Source organism: Nerophis ophidion, linkage group LG16 (assembly GCF_033978795.1).
Source record: "Nerophis ophidion isolate RoL-2023_Sa linkage group LG16, RoL_Noph_v1.0, whole genome shotgun sequence".
NCBI lineage: Eukaryota > Metazoa > Chordata > Actinopteri > Syngnathiformes > Syngnathidae > Nerophis > Nerophis ophidion.
In genome coordinates, this window is record NC_084626.1 from 34,992,105 (window position 1) to 35,012,101 (window position 19,997).

Sequence of the window (19,997 nt, forward strand, 5' to 3'; positions counted from 1 at the left end):
CACCTGTTTTTTTCATCCACGTCCTTTTGACTGACTGACAACTCACCTGATGGTTTTTCCCTCTCGGAAGTCGTAGAGCGAGACGAAGATGTCGGTGTCCTCGCCGATGTTGTTGGAGGTGAAACTCTTCAATTTGACCAGCAGGTGATGAGCGACGGGAGCCTTGCATGCGTCGCCGCCCTGTTTCTGGCGCCCGTTCTGGTCAGCCTAAAAAAAAAAACACCACAGATGATCTCAGTCCAAATTAATCAACATTTCTTTGACTCATTTTTTTTTGTTTTGCAAAAGAAACACATGTATTGCTTTAAATCAGGGTTATTCAAGATTATCCAAGCTAAGGACCCCCAAGTTGATTTAGATGTTGGAAAGTTAACTCCCTACCTCGGGGGTCAGCAACCCATAGCTCTCGAGCTGATGCGGCTCTTCAATGCCACATTAATGGCTCCCTGGAGCATTTTTAAAAAAGGATTAAAATGGAAAAAGATGGGGGAAAATATATTTTTTGTTTTACTACGTTATTAGTTTGAGGACAAACATGACACAAACCTTCCCAATTATAAGAAACCCCACTGTTTAATATGTTTGTGTGTATGCTTCATTGATGAGGGTATTTGGTGAACATCGTTTTGTCCTACTAATTTCGGCGGTTCTTGAACTCACAATAGTTTGGACTCTGACGCAACAGTTTGTTTACATGTAAAATCTTCCACTCCTTCTTTATCTAATTTTGTCCACCAAACGTTTTATACTGTGCGTGAATTCACAAAGGTGCGCTTTGTTGATGTTATTGACTTGTTGGAGTGCTAATAGTCAGTGCAGGACTGCAAGCTAATCCATGCTAACATGCTATATAGGATAGCTGCATGTACACATTTGTAGGTATATTTGAGCTCATTTAATTACTTTACTTTTATCCTCCTTGTACATAATTTAGTTTTGTATGCTTCGTGACACATTATCTGTATGTAATATTGGCTGCATCTCTGATAGTTGTTTGTGCACTGTTGTTCCAGACCACAGCAAACATGACCTTGCTTGCCAAAGATTGTAATAAATCTATTAAAGGAAGACAGCCTGCCGTTTCCTTTAACTTGGACACACACATCTATACCTTTGGCCATTCAAAGCCATTAATTTCCAGGAGTTATTTCACCTTCTAAGTAGCCGCTGATTTACTAATGGTTTATAATGTTGTAAAAATGTGTAGAATAAATATTAAATTTCAACGTTTCTGTCAACGAAGATTTGCTTCAGCCTGCGACATATAGTCATTTTGATAGAAGGCTAATACAACTAATATCGGCACTTACGTCATGTGTTGCCTTCATTATGTCACGCCCATGTGATCATGTTTCGTTTTTGTCATGTTTGGTTATCTTTTAGACATTCAGTTCTTGCTTTTAAACTTCCTTGTTTTCTTTGTTTCCATAGCTACTCATGGATTTTCACCTTGCCCGCATGTCACGCCCTTGTCCTCAGCTCTCACACCTGTTGTTAATTATCATAGCCTATTATCTAAGCCACAGTCACCAGGTAGTCGGCCTGGCAACTATCTACATACATACCCGTATTCCTCATCTGCTTCATGCCATGCTATGCTGTTCGTTTTGTCCACGCCACGTAAGTTTTGTTGTTCATGCCACAGTGCAAGTGTTTTTTGTTCATGTTTATAGTTTGTAGCCTTTTTACTAGTCTTTTGTTTTTTCATAGCCCAGTGTTTGTACCTCCTTGTGAGCGCCCTTTGTTTGCCTTTTTTTTTAGTTATAGTGTTAAAAATAAATATGTACTCACATTCATATCTCGCTCGTGCCAACTATCCTTTGCGTCGAAGAAACAACCCACGTCCAAGTCCATGTTTGACACATTATAACACTTATATACAGCGTTTAATTTTTTTCCAGCTCCAGACAGATTTGTTTTTGGTATTTTTGGTCCAATATGGCTTTTTCAACATTTTGGGTTGCAAACCCCTGCCCTACCTTTATAAAATGGTATTTTGAATTCAACTTGAAGTAGTGCGTAAGTCTTGTGTATGTTGACAAACCTGTGAAGAGTTGTGGTGAGCGTTGTGTCTGCTGCTAAGATGCTGTGAAGAAAAACATCGTCATCATCATTGTAACAGGCATATGTATATAATTATCATACAGTGGTACGACAGTACGTTTTTCGCCCCGCTTTTTAACAAAATTTTGAGGCAAACGTTTTTCCCAATTATAGTGTGGCCAAACGTCGTGTGTGACAAACTGTTTGCCTGTGTAAATTCTGCGGGGCTGAATGCCCACACAAAGATCCCTCCGCGTTGGTAACTCTGTCTCTGTATAATTATTGTTTTTATTGAGTGGGACTGCAAAATAACCTAGCATGGGGCCAAAGGAAGTTGCGAGTGCAAGCATTTTGATTAAGAAGGTGAGAAACGCCCTTCGTTTCGGGAAAGAAGTTGTCACAAAGTGTATATGTGGCACTCGTGCAGCTCTAAATGTTCAGTTCAGTTCAGTTCAGTTTCAGTTTATTTTGAAAATGCGTACAATACAATGTAATGCATCCCACAATTCCGGTTGTTTCATTACAGCACATCCGAAAAGGAGTAGGAAGAAGCAGAGCTTATTTAATCCTACCCTTTTTAATACCATAGCAATGTTATCCAATTTCCTTGTTCTCAGTAACAGAACAGTGAACAAATAAAAAATAAATAATATACCATAGTAAGCAAACACATATTAAATACATAAATAATCTTTGTCTGAATAAAAAAGAAAAAATGTGTTCAACATGTTCATCATAATTCTTGTTCTGTGTACTTTGTGAACAGTCTCTTAAACTGATTCATCTTTATGAGGAACTCGCATGGCTGCCGTATTAGTGACCCCAAGATGCAGGAACCAGGAGAACAGAGAGCAGGTAGGATGAGTTTTAATCTCATTAAACAGAAATTGAAGCATTCGTCTATATAATAGTACCAAACATAAAGCAATCTTTGAGCACTGAAGACCGCTCGTGACAGGCATAAATGGAGACATGCTGATTGGCAGCTGGTGTGGACGGGCTGCCAATCAACAGCAGGTGAGGGAAGAACCACAGTGCTCAGCGGGACAAACAGTAAATGGAAACAAAATAAGAGCACTGTCAATACAAAACAAGGAAACAAACAAATATGAAGTGACAGATCGTCACTTCATACCATAATATACCATACCATACCAACTTTATTTATAAAGCCCTTTAAAAACAACCACAGTTGAAGAACAAAGGGCTGTACACCACAAAAAAATAAAGGCAAAGGACAGACTAAAAAAATAACATTTAAAACAGAAGTAAAAAAAAAAACACATTGAAATAGCAAATACAAATTACCCTAAGAACAATTTGTTGGATAAAAAGCAGTTAGAAACAGTTAAAAAATTTAAAAGTTAAAAACAGTTTAAGGTCTCATGCTGGGTTAAAAGCCAGTGAATAAAAATGGTTTTAAGAAGGGTCTTAAAAATAGCCAAATAAGGGGCCTGTCTCACATGGAAAGGGAGATTGTTCCAGAGTTTGGGACCCACAACAGAGAATGCTCTGTCTCCTTTGAGCTTGCGCTTTGATTTGGGGACCTCCAGGATCAGCTGATCAGCTGACCTGAGGGACCGGTGGAGCAGCTCAGAGAGGTAAGGTGAGGCAAGACCATGTAATGATTTAAAAACGAGTAAGATCATTTTAAAATGGACTCTAAAAGACACAGGCAGCCAGTGGAGGGAGGCTAAAACAGGGGAAATGTACTCTCTTTTTTTTGTGTTTGTTAAAAGTCGGGCAGCTGCATTTTGGGCCAGCTGCAGACGTGAGAGAGAGTATTGAATAATACCAAAATACAAAGAGTTACAGTAATCCAGCCGAGATGTAATAAAGGAATGGATTACTGTCTCAAACTGTTGCCTAGAAAATAGATTTTTAACCTTGGCCAGCTGACATAAATAAAAAAAAAGCTGGCTTTCACCACTGTGCCAGTCTGACTGTCCAATTTAAAATCACTGTCAATACGAAAGCCCAGGTTGGTGACCATGGGCTTAAGTGCAAAGTCAAGGGGCCAAAGTCAACAGGGGGGAGCTCACAGGTACCACTAGGTCCAAACTCTATTAATTCTAAAAAGTTAAAGTTAAAATACCAATGATTATCACACACACTCTTGGTGTGGCGAAATTATTCCCTGCATTTGACCCATCACCCTTGATCACCCACTGGGAGGTGAGGGGAGCAGTGGGCAGCAGCAGTGCCACGCCCAGGAATCTTTTTTGGTGATTTAATCCCCAATTCCAACCGTTGATGCCGAGTGCCAAGCAGGGAGGTAATGAGTCTCATTTTTATAGTCTTTGGTATGACTCGGTTTGAACTCACAACCTACCGATCTCAGGGCGGGCACGCTAACCACTAGGTCACTGAGTAGGTCTTCTGTCTTCTTTTCATTGAAATTTAAGAAATTTAGCGCCATCCAGGCCTTGATATCTTCAAGGCAAGCAAGTAGCGACTGCATTGAAGATGCATGATTTCTCTTTAACGGAAAATAAATCTGTGTGTCATCGGCATTACAATGAAAACAAATATCATGCTTTCTTGGGATTGAGCCCAGAGGAAGTAAATAAATAGAAAAGAGCAGTGGTCCTAAAACTGAGCCTTGTGGGACCCCACATGTCAATGGAGCAACAGAAGATTCAAAACCAGCAACATTTACAGAGAAAGTTCTGTTAGTCAAATATGACTTCAGCCAACTCAAAGCAGTACCACAGATGCCCACTTGATGCTGTAGGCGGCTAATTAAAATATTATGGTCCACCATATCAAATGCTGCTGTTAGATCCAGTAAAACTAAAACCCACATGATCACCTACATCTGTTGCTCTCAGGATGTCATTAAGAACCCTTAGTAATGCTGACTCGGTACTCTGAAAAGGTTTGAAACCAGATTGAAAGACTTCTAAAATATCACAGTGATTAACTGGGTAAAAACAATCTTCTCCAAGATCTTTGAGAGGAAAGGCAGCTTAGAAATGGGGCTAAAATGGGCTAAAATTGAACTGTCAAGACCAGGTTTCCTTAAAAGCGGTTGAGCCACGGCGTGTTTAAAACTGGTAGGAACTACACCAGAAAACAGAATTTAGAATGTTAAGAACAGGCTGCCCTATGCAAGAAAACACTTCTTTAAAACATGTAGGAGGGACAGCATCTTGGGGGGAACCTGAGGGCTTCATATGATTCGTTAATTTTTCTAACTGCCGCAGAGTCACTAGCTCAAACTGATTAAAAACAGCAGAGTAGTTAAACAGGACAGAAGGGTCAGAAGTCGGAACAGAAATGGGAGTCCTTGCTGTGGCAATGATATCAATAAAATACTCTAAAAAGTATGGGTGCTTTGTTTGATTTCTTTCCTTAATCCATTCCATAATTGAATTCCACGTACAAATGTGCTTAAAGGCCTACTGAAACCCACTACTACCGAACACGCAGTCTGATAGTTTATATATCAATGATGAAATATTAACATTGCAACACATGCCAATACAGCTGGTTTAGTTTACTAAATTACAATTTTAAATTTCCTACGGAGTTTCTTGTTGAAAACGTCGCGGAATGATGATGCGTGCTTGTGACGTTATTGGTTGGAGGAGACATATTAGCCCAGCATCACTTACGGCTAAAAGTCGTCTCTTTTAATCGTATAATTACACAATAATTTGGCCATCTGTGTTGCTGAATTTTTTGCAATTTGTTCAATTAATAATGGAGACTATAAAGAACAATGCTGTTGGTGGAAAGCGGTGGATTGCAGCTGCCTTTATTACCGAGACACAGCCGGTGTTTCTTTGTTTGTTGTGAAGCTTTACCACAGAGCGGTCAAGCGAACATGTTTCTCTATGTCAACCAGCATGTTTATGGACGGGAAAATTGTGATATTAAGTCGGCTCTTACCGGAGACATCAGTGGATTACTGGACCTCCTCCTGTAGCAGCTGTCCAAAAAGGCAGCTGTGAGCTTGGCTTCTCCATGGCTTCCATCAAAGACACTGGCGTTCACCACAGCCATACGACTTTGAGGTATGACTTTACAATCTCACTAAAACACTATTAAAACAATAAGCAGATAAGGGATCTTCCAGAATTATCCTAGTAAATGTGTCTAATTACATCTGAAATCCTCACACTGCTGCCGCCCGGAGCCGTTGCTTTTTCTCATTTTTTGGGGTTTTTGTTTTTTTGTGCTTCACTCTAACTTACCTTATCCTCAAATCTTTCATCCTTGCTTAAAATAGCTCTTGCTGCTGGAGGCTCACATTGTAAACAATGTGAGGACGTGAGGAGCCCTCACACCGGTGACGTCACGCGCACATCGTCTGCTACTTCCGGTAAAGGCAAGGCTTTTGTATTAGCGACCAAAAGTTTCGAACTTTATCGTCGATGTTCTCTACTAAATCCTTTCAGCAAAAATATGGCAATATCACGAAATGATCAAGCATGACACATAGAATGGACCTGCTATCCCCGTTTGAATAAAAAAATCTCATTTCAGTAGGCCTTTAAGGTTTTAAGTGTTGTACAAGCATACAAATGTTTTAAATTCAATTTCTCCTCTGAAGTTATATGTCTCCTCTTTTGTTGAGAATAATTGCTGTACATTCTTGGGTAGCAGGTTATAGTTTACTTTATTCCTAATTTTAGCTGTTTGCAAATGCATCAAATCACTGAATTTCAATTTCTGTGACTTAATAAATAGATGTTAATAAATAGATATAATAAATGTGATGTTGAAGGTTCATTTATCCTTTTCGGTCGTCATACTTCACATTGTTATTTGCATGAAACAAATATGATTTTTCTGTGTTTTTGTGTGTTTGGAAAGGATGCATTTGATTATTTCCATTGGGACAAATTGCTTTGATTTCCCTAAAGTTCAGTTTTTGTCCAACCTTTTGGAACAGATTATTAATAATCACTGAGGTACCACTGTATTGATATTGATCATTCAAATGATGGCCTCTGCATCAAACTCACCATCTTGTAAAGATCTGAAACGCTGATCTGATCTTCATCCACCATTGCAAACTCTTTTCTTGGCACCAAATCCAAACCTAAATGTCTGACCGCACACACACACACACACAGACACACACACACACACACACACACACACACACACACACGCGCGCACACACACGCATACGCACACGCACAGAGGTAAGATGTATGTGATAAGATTGTGTGGCACGTGTGTGTTTCTCACTCGTTTCCCCAGTCCAGTCTGGCCGTCACGTGTCTTTTGATTTCTCGGTTCTGCTCATGTGTCAGCTGATCGGACAGCAGCTGTCTCCTCAAATCAATCAGCTCCGACATCACGTGACCCAGCTTGAAGAATAAGTCCACTTTGTGTCTCTGAAGACGTTCACTCATTAGTCCTTATCATTTGTCTTCGTTTTACTTGTTTTAATATCATTGTACAATCATTATTTTGTATCTTGTGTGTGTGTGTGTGTGTGTCTGTGATGATGATGTCAGACTGAGAGGTTCAAGGTAAAAGGCGTGAAAAGGAGCAACTCACCACATAGAGTTGTTTCCATAGAGACGCCCATTCCTGAAGTGTCGAGGTCACCTCAGCAACAACGACGTCTTCAACGGGCACCACCGTCTCCTTAGACCTGCCCACACACACACACACACACGCACGCACGCACACACGCACGCACACACACACACACACACACACACGCACACACACACACACACACACACACACACACACATTTAAAGTCACATGTATGTAGTATTGCATAGTAAAGCGTTACATTTACTGCGCTACATTCACTTAGGTAACTTTTTATCCATACTTTTACTTTGACTTGAGTATTTTTGTGAGGACGAAACGCTACTTTTAGTATGTTACAATGAGTCACGTTCATCATTATTTTGATCTATAGTCTATTAAGTACTGTTTGCAAAGAAAAGGGTTCTCTTTGCTCCTTAAGAGACACTTCTACCGGCGGGTACTGTCACATGTGTCACGGCGCAAGCGCATGCCGCTGCGCATTCCTCAATGAGCTCTGTGGAAAGCGCCTCGGGACACGCCCACGGGCGCTCATCTGCTGCTGCAGCCGGCGGCTGCAATCAATTAGCAATCTACACACCTGTCGTTGATGAGCTTCCTGGGCTTCTTAAGCCAGTGCAGACCTGCGTGCCGGGCCAGAACGTAGCTACCTGTCCTGTACAGTAAGCCAAACCAGTCTAGATAGATAGATAGATAGATAGATAGATAGATAGATAGATAGATAGATAGATGGATAGATAGATAGATAGATAGATAGATAGATAGATAGATAGATAGATAGATAGATAGATAGATAGATAGATAGATAGATAGATAGATAGATAGATAGATAGATAGATAGATAGATAGATAGATAGATAGATAGATAGATAGATAGATAGATGGATAGATAGATAGATAGATAGTACTTTAATGATTCCTTCAGTAGAGTTACTGTAGGAAAGTTTTAAATTCCAGCAGCAGTGTACCGACTTGAGTTCGAATTTAAAAAGTAAATAATGGGGATAAATCTTATGGTTTTGCATCCCCTGTCATCCTAGTATTTCCCCTGCCCCCCAGAGAGGAGTTGTACAGTCTAATGGCATGTGGAACAAAGGAGTTTTTGAGTCTATTAGTCCTGCACTTGGGATGAAGCAGTCTAGCACTGACCAGGCTCCTCTGGCTAATGATAACGCTATGCAGAGGGTGACTGGCATCATCCAGGATGCTTACTAGTTTGTCCACAGTCCTTTTCTCTACCACCGTCACCAGTGAGTCCAGTTTTATTCGAGCTCTTTTGCATACGCTCTCTCTCTGCTTCGCTCCCTCCGTGTTGATTTGTCTCGTGTTTTCTTGTCGATCCAGCAGCCTCCCCCCGTTCCCCCGTTACGAGCTGTGCGTCTCTGATCCCTGTGTTCCCTCTGCTCTGACTGCCTCTTGGATCTTAACCTCTCGCCTGGACACGGACCTTCGAAGCCTCACTATAGACCCTGGCTTTCTGCCTGCTCACAGACCTCTGAGCTCTGCCTTATTCCTCTTGATCTTCCGCCTTTCGCTCAACACTACCGGTAACACTTAACAGTTAATCACCACACATAGTCTCACACACACACACTTTGGATTCGTCACGCTCCATTTCCCTTATTTATTTAAAATTATTATTTGTTATATATATATATATATATATATATATACAGTATATATAGTGCTAATACTAGGTTCCTTAACCAATCAAACAGAGCTGAAACTACACATTGTTTACTAATAAACTAGGAAAAAGAACATGATATTATGTGCTGTCATCTGTGTCAGTAGAAATCTTCACACTTCAGCCACAAAAATTCCTCTTCCAACATGTTTTTTTCTTGTTTTAGATAACATTATGCTAACAGTAACCCTGTTATTGCAACATAAGTGATTGGAAAATATGTCAAATTTGTACTACATGCTTTAGTGGTGTCTCTCTCTATTACACACACATGCACACACATTCACACACACTAACCACGGTTGGAGAGTAAATAACCACTAAATAAATCAAAAGGTTGACAGTAACTTGAGTAGTTGTTTTCACTGGATACTTGCTTACTCAAGTATATATTACTCATTTTTACTTTTACTTGAGTCATATTACTAAACAGTAACGGTACTCTTAACTTGTGTACAATTTTTTGGCTAATCTGCGTGGACGCCCGCGTATGCAATAACATTTGTGAAGATAATACTCTACTAACATACCTTGCAGTGAAAAATACACAAACAAAAAACTGCTAAAAAAAACGTGTGTTCAGGTTAAAGTTTTTCTCAATACTTGTTTAGACTTGTGTGTATTTGGTAGTCGTACCCTTTATTGGTAACAGTGCATTTCTTCAAGTGAATGTAACTTGATGGGAAAACACCCTGCAAAAACAGAAAGACCAATAAATCAATCAATAAATACTCTATGTACACTTTTTTCCACACACACATTTCATCGTGACCATCCATCCATCCATCTATCTTTTTCCGCTTATCCGAGGTCAGGTCGCGGGGGCAGCAGCCTAAGCAGGGAAGCCCAGACTTCCCTCTCCCCAGCCACTTCGTCTAGCTCTTCTCGGGGGGTCCCGAGGCGTTCCCAGGCCAGCCGGGAGACATAGTCCTTCCAACGTGTCCTGGGTCTTCCTCGTGGCCTCCTACCGGTTGGACGTGCCCTAAAAGCCTCCCTAGGGAGGCGTTCGGGTGGCATCCTGACCAGATGCCCGAACCACCTCAACTGGCTCCTCTCGATGTGGAGGAGCAGCGGCTTTACTTTGAGCTCCTCCCGTATGGCAGAGCTACTCACCCTATCTCTAAGGGAGAGCCCCGCCACCCGGCAGAGGAAACTAATTTCGGACGCTTGTACCCGTGATCTTATCCTTTCGGTTCTGACCCAAAGCTCATGACCATAGGGGAGGATGTGAACGTAGATCGACCGGTAAATTGAGAGCTTTGCCTTCCGGCTCAGCTCCTTCTTCACCACAACGGATCGGTACTACGTCCGCATTACTGAAGACGCCGCACCGATCCGCCTGTCGATCTCACGATCCACTCTTCCCTCACTCGTGAACAAGACTCCTAGGTACTTGAACTCCTCCACTTGGGGCAGGGTCTCCTCCCCAATCCGGAGATGGCATTCCACCCTTTTCCGGGCGAGAACCATGGACTCGGACTTGGAGGTGCTGATTCTCATTCCGGTCGCTTCACACTCGGCTGCGACCCGGTCCAGTGAGAGCTGAAGATCCCGGCCAGATGAAGCCATCAGGACCACATCATCTGCAAAAAGCAGAGACCTAATCCCGCGCCCACCAAACCGGAACCCTTCAACGCCTTGACTGCGCCTAGAAATTCTGCCCATAAAACTTATGAACAGAATCGGTGACAAAGGACAGCCTTGGCGGAGTCCAACCCTCACTGGAAATGTGTTCGACTTACTGCCGGCAATGCGGACCAAGCTCTGACACTGATCATACAGGGAGCGGACCGCCACAATAAGACAGTCCGGTACCCCATACTCTCTGAGCACTCCCCACAGGACTTCCCGAGGGACACGGTCGAATGCCTTCTCCAAGTCCACAAAGCACATGTAGACTGGTTGGGCAAACTCCCTTGCACCCTCGAGGACCCTGCCGAGAGTACAGAGCTGGTCCACAGTTCCACGACCGGGACGAAAACCACACTGTTCCTCCTGAATTGGAGGTTTGACTATCCGGCGTAGCCTCCTCTCCAGTACACCTGAATAAACCTTACCGGGAAGGCTCGTCACCTATGTCAGGAACTCACCCGTGCATCTAAAGCCTCAGAGTGTGTGTGTGAATGTGCGTGCGTTAGTGTGTGTGTGTGTGTGTGTGTGTGTGTGTGTGTGTGTGTGTGTGTGTGTGTGTGTGTGTGTGTGTGTGTGGGCAGGTCTAAGGAGACGGTGGTGCCCGTTGAAGACGTCGTTGTTGCTGAGGTGACCTCGACACTTAAGGAATGGGCGTCTCTATGGAAACAACTCTATGTGTGCGTGTGTGTGTGTGTGTGTGTGTGTGTGTGTGTGTGTGTGTGTGTGTGTGTGTGTGTGTGTGTGTGTGTGTGCGTGTGCGTGTAGGACTGTGAGTACACAAATGAAGAGTTGAAAGGCCAATGAAGGTTAGAAGACAATGAAGAACTTCCTTACTTTGATGTTTGACCTCCTGCTGGAGAAGCCTCTGAACCAGCCTGAAAGACAGCAAAGATTTTGCAGGTTTTCCAAAACTGACTTTTAACCACAGGAAGTTTAAACGTTACCTTCACATTTCTCCAGGATGAAAACTGTCTCGCCAAGTTCCAACGTCAACGTGTGTGGCAGAGAGCTTCTGAAGCTGAACAGCACTGTGATGAAGAACAGAGGATGAGGAGGAAGACAAGAAATCACTTTTTAAACTTTGCTTTACTGCTGATCATCAAACAACTGTCAGTGACATCATTTTCATCCTCAGTATCATCTTCCGCAGTCACATTATTCTCAGTGACGCCATTTACTTTCTCAGCAACATCATTCTAAGTGTCATCCTTCGAAGTGATATCATTCAGTGTCATCATTGTCAATGACATCATTCTGAGTGACATCATTCTCATTCCACATCATTCACTTTCTTAGTGACCTCATTCTCAGTGATATCATTCGGAGATGTATTATTATATTGACGTCATTCTCAGTGACACCATTATTAGGGTCATCGTTCTCAGAGACATCATTCTTAGTGATATCATTCACTTTCTCAGTGACAGCATTCACTTTCTTAGTGACCTCATTCTCACTGTCATCATTGTCAATGACATCATTCTCATTGACATGATACTCAGTGTCTTCATTGTCAGTGATATAATTTTAAGTTTTGTCATTCTCAGTGACATCATTATCAGTGTCAACATTTTCAGTGTCATCATTCTCAGTGACATAATTATCAGTGTCCTCATTCTCAGTATCATTTTTGTCAGTGACATCATTATCAGCTTTGCTTTACTACTAATCATCAAACAACTTTCAGTGACATGATTGTCAGTGTCTTCATTGTCAGTGATAAAATTCTAGTGTCATCATTCTCCGGGACATGATTATCAGTGTCAACATTTCAGTGTCATCATTCTCAGTGTGTCCTCATTCTCAGTATCATTGTTGTCAGTGACATCATTATCAGCTTTGCTTTACTACGGATCATCAAACAACTGTATGTGACATCATTCTCTTCCTCAGTATCATCTTCCTCAGTGACATTATTTTCAGTGGCACTATTTACTTTCTCAGCGACATTATTCCAAGTATTATTATTCACAATGTCATCATTGTCAATTACATCATTCTCAGTGACACCATTATCAGTGTCCTCATTTTCAGTGACATCATTCACTTTCTCAGTGTCATCATTCACTTTCTCAGTGTCATCATTCACTTTCTTAGTGACCTAATTCTCAGTGTTATCATTCTCAGTGATCTCACTCTCAGTGACATCATTCTCGGTGACAACTCTCTCAGTGTCATCATTCTCAGTAATATCCTTCACAGTGATATCTATTCTCACTGTCATTCTCAGCGATATCATTCTCATTGAAATAATTTCCAATGTCATAATTTTCAGTGACAGCATTCTGAGTGCCATCATTCTCAGTGTCATTATTATCATTCTCAGTGTCGTCCTTGTCAGTGACATCATTGTCAGTGACATCATTAACAGTGATATAATTCACTTACTCAGTGATATTATTCACTTTCTCAGTGTCATCATTCTCAGTCTGTCACATCATTCATTTCCTCAGTGACATCATTTTCTCAGTCACAGCATCTTTAGTGACATCATTCTCAGTGACATCACCCGCATTCTTAGTAACATCATTTCAGTGGCATTATTCTCAGTGACATCATTCTCGGTGACAACTCTCTCAGTATCATCATTCTCAGTAATATCCTTCACAGTGCAATCTATTCTCATTATCATTTTTCTCAGTGATATCATTCTCATTGAAATCATTCTACAATGTCATAATTTTCAGTGACAGCATTCTGAGTGCCATCATTCTCAGAGTCATTATTATCATTATCAGTGTCGTCCTTGTCAGTGACATCATTATCAGTGATATAATTCACTTTCTCAGTGATATTATCACTTTGTCATCATTCTCAGTCTGTGACATCATTCATTTCCTCAGTGACATCATTTTCTCAGTCACAGCTTTTTTAGTGACATTGTCAGAAAAAATGTGTGTAAATTATTTAATAAAACTTTGTATTACATTGTGTTCCAGATAAGAAAATAAAAGGCTGAAACCTTCCAAGAAGAATGCTCATAAAACCCCACATGGACTTCCAAGCGGACAGATGGCAGAAACTGCCCAATTTCCACAGGAACTCTTATTGAACATTTTTTACGAACTCTTTCTTTGATCTGTTTTATGGGACCCTCTTTGAACAATTTTATGGAACTTTCTTTGAACTGTTCGGGAACCGAAGGCAACGCTGATCACGACCAACTTCCCAGAGAAGCAGCTGTGGGAAGGAGGGGGGTGAAAATCTAATAAAGAAGGATGAGAACGGTCTTGGGGCAGAGCTTGGTGAAGACTGTACAGAGAGTGTACAGTGGCCATGTCTTTCCTTGGATCCGAGTCCAAATTTAATTTTGTCTCTGTTTGATTCTTTGCCTTTTTGTCTTGTCTAATAAATGTCATCAGCGTTTGAACCTGACAACATCATTCTCAGTGACATCATCCACATTCTTAGTAACATAATTTCAGTGGCATTATTCTCAGTGACATCATTCATTTTCTCAGGGACATCATTAAGCTATCATCGTTCTCAGTAATATCCTTCTCAGTGATATCATTCTTCACTGTCATAATTTTCCGTGACATCATTCTCAGTGTCATCCTTGTCAGTGTTATTATTGTCAGTGACATCATTGTCAGTGACATCATTATCGGTGACATCATTATCAGTGACATCATTATCGGTGACATCATTCACTTCCTCAATGACTTCGTTCACCTGAGCGTCATCATTCTCAGTGACATCATTAAGCTATCATCGTTCTCAGTAATATCCTTCTCAGTGATATCATTCTTCACTGTCATAATTTTCCGTGACCTCATTCTCAGTGTCATGCTTGTCAGTGTTATTATTGTCAGTGACATCATTGTCAGTGACATCATTATCGGTGACATCATTATCAGTGACATCATTATCGGTGACATCATTCACTTCCTCAATGACTTCGTTCTCCTGAGCGTCATCATTCTCAGTGACATACATTTTCTCAGTCACAACATTTTCAGTCACAACATTTTCAGTGACATCATTCTCAATGTCATCATTTTCAGTTTTCTCCACCTCAGTCTCATCATTTTCAGTGACATCATACAATTTCTTAGTCACAACATTTTCAGTGACATCATTCTCAGTGACATCATTTTCACACGCATTTCCTTCTGAGAAAACATCTGACGCCAGTCATGTAATTTCACTTCCTCGGTGATATCATTTTCAGTAAAATAATTGACTTTATCTCTGACATAATTTTTTGTTATTTTCAGCAATGTAATTTATTTTCTCAGTGACATCTTTCACTTTCTCAATGACATCATTGTCAGTCGTCATTCTGAGCGTCATCGTTGTCAGCGACATCATTCCCATCTTGAGTGACATATTCTCAGTAAAATCCCTTTCATGCTCAGTGACATCATTCTAAATCAGATCCTTCTCAATCACATGTTCTCAGTGACTCCTTCACCTTCTCAATGACATCATCCTCAGTGACATCATTCACTTCCTCTCAGTGTGCATGTTTTACAGTCAACACAATGTGAAGCATGAATAATGGAGAGGTGAAGTCACGTGTTTAGCTTAGCTGTTGAATCATTCAGCAGAACATCTGCAGGATTTGTATTTTCCATTTAGGTCAGAGTGATGCTCTTACAATAGAAAACATCTCTGTGTACCCTTGCTCACTCAGGGAACAAACTGCAGGATAATGAATAGCTGTTTCCCTGTGGACTTCATATTTAATGTATGGTTTTACTGAATTGTTGGATGTGGGAATGGCCACCAGATGCTGATGTTCTTTATACAAAAGGGAGATTAAAGCGGGATTAAAGCGGATTAATCCTGGATTAAGATGAAACATTTCCTAATGGACAACATACTTGCTCCCAAAGATAATCAAAGTTTTAGGGCGTCAACCGAATGCCTGCGTGCACCCCTGCTTGATAAACGCCTCCAAAATCATCAGGCTCACCAAATTTATTAGAAATAACGCGATAACGTGTCTTTTGTGGAATGACACCACAACAACGACGTTTTTCTGCCAGCAAACTGCTGTGTGAAAGAGGCGGAATAACGGGAGAGTGCTTCGGGCGACTGTTAAAAAAATGTAATCACATCAACTTACTGACCTGAATACTCTTACACAACCCCAGTGTGTGTGTCCATATGTGTGTGTGCGTGTGTGCGTGCGCGTGCGTGCGTGCGTGTGGGCGTGTGTGAAAATTGTCTCGCAGAAAGAAAAAGAAGATGAAATTGTACGAGTGTGCAATCAAAATAATTAAAAAAGGCAGTGCAAGGCATGATAGTGACATGGGGGCTGGGTTTGCCAGAAAGGACAATAAATATATATATATATATATTTTTTGACAACACACCATGGTTTGTTCTTCCTAGTCAGAGTCAAGACTCCCAAAATGTAACACGGAACGACACAGGAGGTCCTTCATACCGACAGCCATCAGACTGTATAATGCATATGTTCCTTCTTGACTGCACTTAAATGTAGAAAATATGTAGAATATGTGTATATTATTCATATATTATATATTGAATATATAATATATGTCATATATTATTAATTATTATTATTGTTTATTTTGAGCGAACTATGGTGCTGAATTTCCCCCAGGGATCAATAAAGTACTTTCTATTCTATTGTATTCTATTCTATAATGTCCATGGATCGCTCTCTCTCCCACAAACACACACACACACACACACACACACACTGATTAGAGTGTGTTAAAGTGGGGGCTTAGCCCAGTGCTCCACTTTTAGAGTAACTGACCATCTGGATACACAAACACAGAATGTTACAGACAAACAAGTTGTTGTTAAAGGAGCACATCCAAAATAATGTAGGAGTCAAACCTATCCATCCAGAATGTAAACAAGTTGAGCCGACGTCCTTTAAATTAACATTATACAATGCGGGTGTGGCTGCAAGGTTCCGTTTACTCTTTGCATCGCACAAAAAGAGGAATGTCTTGCACTGGTGGTCTAACACACACACACACACACACACACACAGACAATGCATGTGTGTGACTGAGAAATTGTTGTTCTTGTTGTTGTTTTAAAGGTTTCAAGAAATAAAGAGATGCCGAAAAAATGCAACATCTTACTTGCAGTCACTCAGTGTGTGTGCGTGTGTGTGCATGCATGCGTGAGGACTATGAAGACATCTACCTATTCAGAATCATGATAACATGACAATTGCTGATTGACGTAGATAATGCGCTGGTGTACCTATACATTTGGAAGATACTAGCAGCCGCGCCCTGTGGTGAGGTGCCGACTTGTCCAGGGTGTACGCCGCCTTCCGCCCGATTGTAGCTGAGATAGGCGCCAGCGCCCCCCGCGACCCCAAAAGGGAATAAGCGGTAGAAATGGATGAATGGATGGACTAGCAGCCGCTTAAGGCAGTGGTTCTCAACCCTTTTTTCAGTGATGTACCCCCTGTGAATTTTTTTTAAATTCAAGTACCCCCTAATCAGAGCAAAGCATTTTTGGTTGAAAAAAAAAAGAGATAAAGAAGTGAAATACAGCGCTATGTCATCAGTTTCTGATTTATTAAATTGTATAACAGAGCAAAATATTTCTCATTTGTAGTCGTCTTTCTTGAACTATATGGAAAATAAGATATAAAAATAACTAAAAACTTGTTGAAAAATAAACAAGTGATTCAATTATAAATCAAGATTTCTACACATAGAAGTAATCATCTACTTAAAGTGACCACTTTGGCGATTGTAATAGAGATCCATCTGGATTCATCAACTTAATTCTAAATATTTCTTCACAAAAAAAGAAATCTTTAACATCAATATTTATGGGACATGTCCACAAAAAATCTGTCTTTCAACACTGAATATTGCATTGTTGCATTTCTTTTCACAGTTTATGAACTTACATTCATATTTTGTTGAAGTATTATTCAATAAATATATTTATAAAGGATTTAAAAATTGTTGATATTTTTAGAATATTTTAAAAAAAAATCTCACGTACCCCTTGGCATACCTTGGCATACCCAGGGGTACGCGTACCCCCATTTGAGAACCACTGGCTTAAGGTACCCCAAAGCTGCCTCAAATGATTGAAGGATGGTAAGAGCTGTGGGCAATTAGACTTTTGTGGTTTCTGAAATGAATTGCAAGCTGGATAACATCTTGGAGAAGCTGTCTGCTCTGCATAGTAATTTCTGAGCGATTTGAGGACTAGGAAGGGACGTGAAAACGTGAAATGTTGAAATTTGTTGTCGCTAACTCAAACACAAACTTTCTAATCCGGAGTTCTTGCTTGAACGGCTTGGCAAGGTCGTTGCTAAGAAACTCCCCCCAAAGGACCCCGCAGTGAAGAAACTCCTAATTATTTTCCCGTCTTCCATTGACATACACCGGTTTCGGTTTGTTGACTTGTTGGAATGATCGCGAAAACAAGAGCAACAAGGTCGGGAGACAAACGACTCTTTGTGAAGGTCACTGGTCAAGGCAAGGGCTCATGTTGACCTTTGACCTCAATACTGTAGGCTAAGTCGGAAAAAAAAGATGTATTCCAAATAACCTTTGTGGGGGAGAAAAACAGTTGCCGTAGCGACCATGGAAGCAGGGGATGTAAGTCTTGCTGGTCTAACACACACACAAACACACACACACACACACACACAGAGTGCATGTGTATGACTGAGAAGTTAATTGTTGTTCTTGTTGTTGTTTTAAAAGTTTCAGTGAATAAAGAGATGCCGGAAATATGCAACATCTCATTTGCAGTCACTCAGTGTGTGTGTGTGTGTGTGTGTGTGTGTGTGTGTGTGTGAGAGAGAGAGAGAGAGAGAGAGAGAGAGAGAGAAGCCTGGGGGTGATGCATTCAGGGACTGAAAAGCTTCTTTCATTCGTGTTGTTGAATGAGTCTCTCTTGCAGACACATACACACACACACACAAACACACACACACACACAAGGTGAAGTTATCCCTTATTTTAAAGCGAGTGTGCTTATTTTTAGTAAAGTGGTGCACAATTCCCACAATCCATTGTGTGTGCTCACTAGGTGTGTTAGTGGTCACGTGGTGATATCTTCACCTGTCAATTTGTGCTACCTTGATTTTTTCTGTCCATCCATTTTCTACCGCTTGTCCCTTTTGGGGTCGCGGGGGGTGCTGGAACCTATCTCAGCTGAATTCGGGCGGAAGGTGTTGTACACCCTGGACAAGTCGCTCACTCATCACAGGGCCCCAATCATTTATTAATCTTCAAAGTTGAACACCGCCACGGTGGTCATTAGTTTGTGTTACACGAAACGTTATGTCATTAAACTTATGTCATTAAACTTATAAATTGACACTCACCCACTCCCACTCTCTCGTCCTCAGTAAGCGTCCACATGACGTCACAAAGTCGACTCAGCAGCAATCGGCGTCATGGCGAACAGAACTCGTCTAACTTAACTCTGATGACGTCACGTTGAGGAAGCAAAAGAAAACAAGTTCAAAGTGGGATGAAAACGTGACGTAGGCAATCAGCTTCCCGCCACGACGCGGCGGGATGTCGTCTTCATCATCTTCGTCATCACTTCGCTCGGTCCGCGCTCACGCGACTTTCATCTTCATCCTCTTCGTCAACGCGCAATGACGCGGTGGACGCGCGTGCACGCGTTAAGAGGATCATCGGTGACGACACGCGTAGTGTGGGCGTTACTCGCGGGATGGTCACGCACGGTGTGTAACATAAACGTGTCGACAACAAATATGTAATCAGACAAACGTAAAAAAAAACAAAAAACAGTTTGTCTTTTCAAGACCAAAAATATTACATAAACATTATCACCATAAATATAACCATGTTCTAGGTATTTAAAAAACACGTTCTGGTGTGGCCACCTGCTGGACACCATGAAAAATACACCAATGAGTCCAAACGTTAATTTTCGGCCAGCTCAAACAGAAAGGTAATAGGTTAATTTGTGTCTTTATTACGAAAAACTTTTTTTGGACACTGACTTAATGTAACTGAATGTTTGCGTTTTAATTTTGTGAAATCAATTTTTCAAAATACAACCGTGCTAACCATTTCATTGAATACAATTTTAATGTGAAATAATCAGTGTATAACAATTCAGCGTAAATAAATAATACATTAAAAAATTCAGTGTAAAAGAAATCTTG

General features: G+C 40.9%; 1 protein-coding gene across 4 annotated transcripts in view; it reads right to left on the reverse strand.

Annotated features, from left to right (window-relative positions):
- The window catches only part of LOC133535284 (dedicator of cytokinesis protein 3-like), an 87,480-nt gene extending 68,002 nt beyond the window's left edge, over positions 1 to 19,478 (reverse strand). For all 4 annotated transcript variants that reach the window (XM_061874970.1, XM_061874969.1, XM_061874968.1 and 1 more), the window contains exons 1-9: positions 19,182 to 19,478; positions 11,827 to 11,910; positions 11,717 to 11,757; positions 9,887 to 9,942; positions 7,561 to 7,657; positions 7,246 to 7,394; positions 7,017 to 7,101; positions 2,045 to 2,086; positions 47 to 207 (exon numbers count right to left, since the gene is read on the reverse strand). In XM_061874970.1, the coding sequence (XP_061730954.1) occupies positions 47 to 207; positions 2,045 to 2,086; positions 7,017 to 7,101; positions 7,246 to 7,394; positions 7,561 to 7,657; positions 9,887 to 9,942; positions 11,717 to 11,757; positions 11,827 to 11,910; positions 19,182 to 19,218 (752 nt within the window). In that variant the 5' untranslated portion in view covers positions 19,219 to 19,478. The remainder of the gene's footprint in view (positions 1 to 46; positions 208 to 2,044; positions 2,087 to 7,016; positions 7,102 to 7,245; positions 7,395 to 7,560; positions 7,658 to 9,886; positions 9,943 to 11,716; positions 11,758 to 11,826; positions 11,911 to 19,181) is intronic.
- Between the last annotated feature and the right edge of the window lie 519 nt (positions 19,479 to 19,997).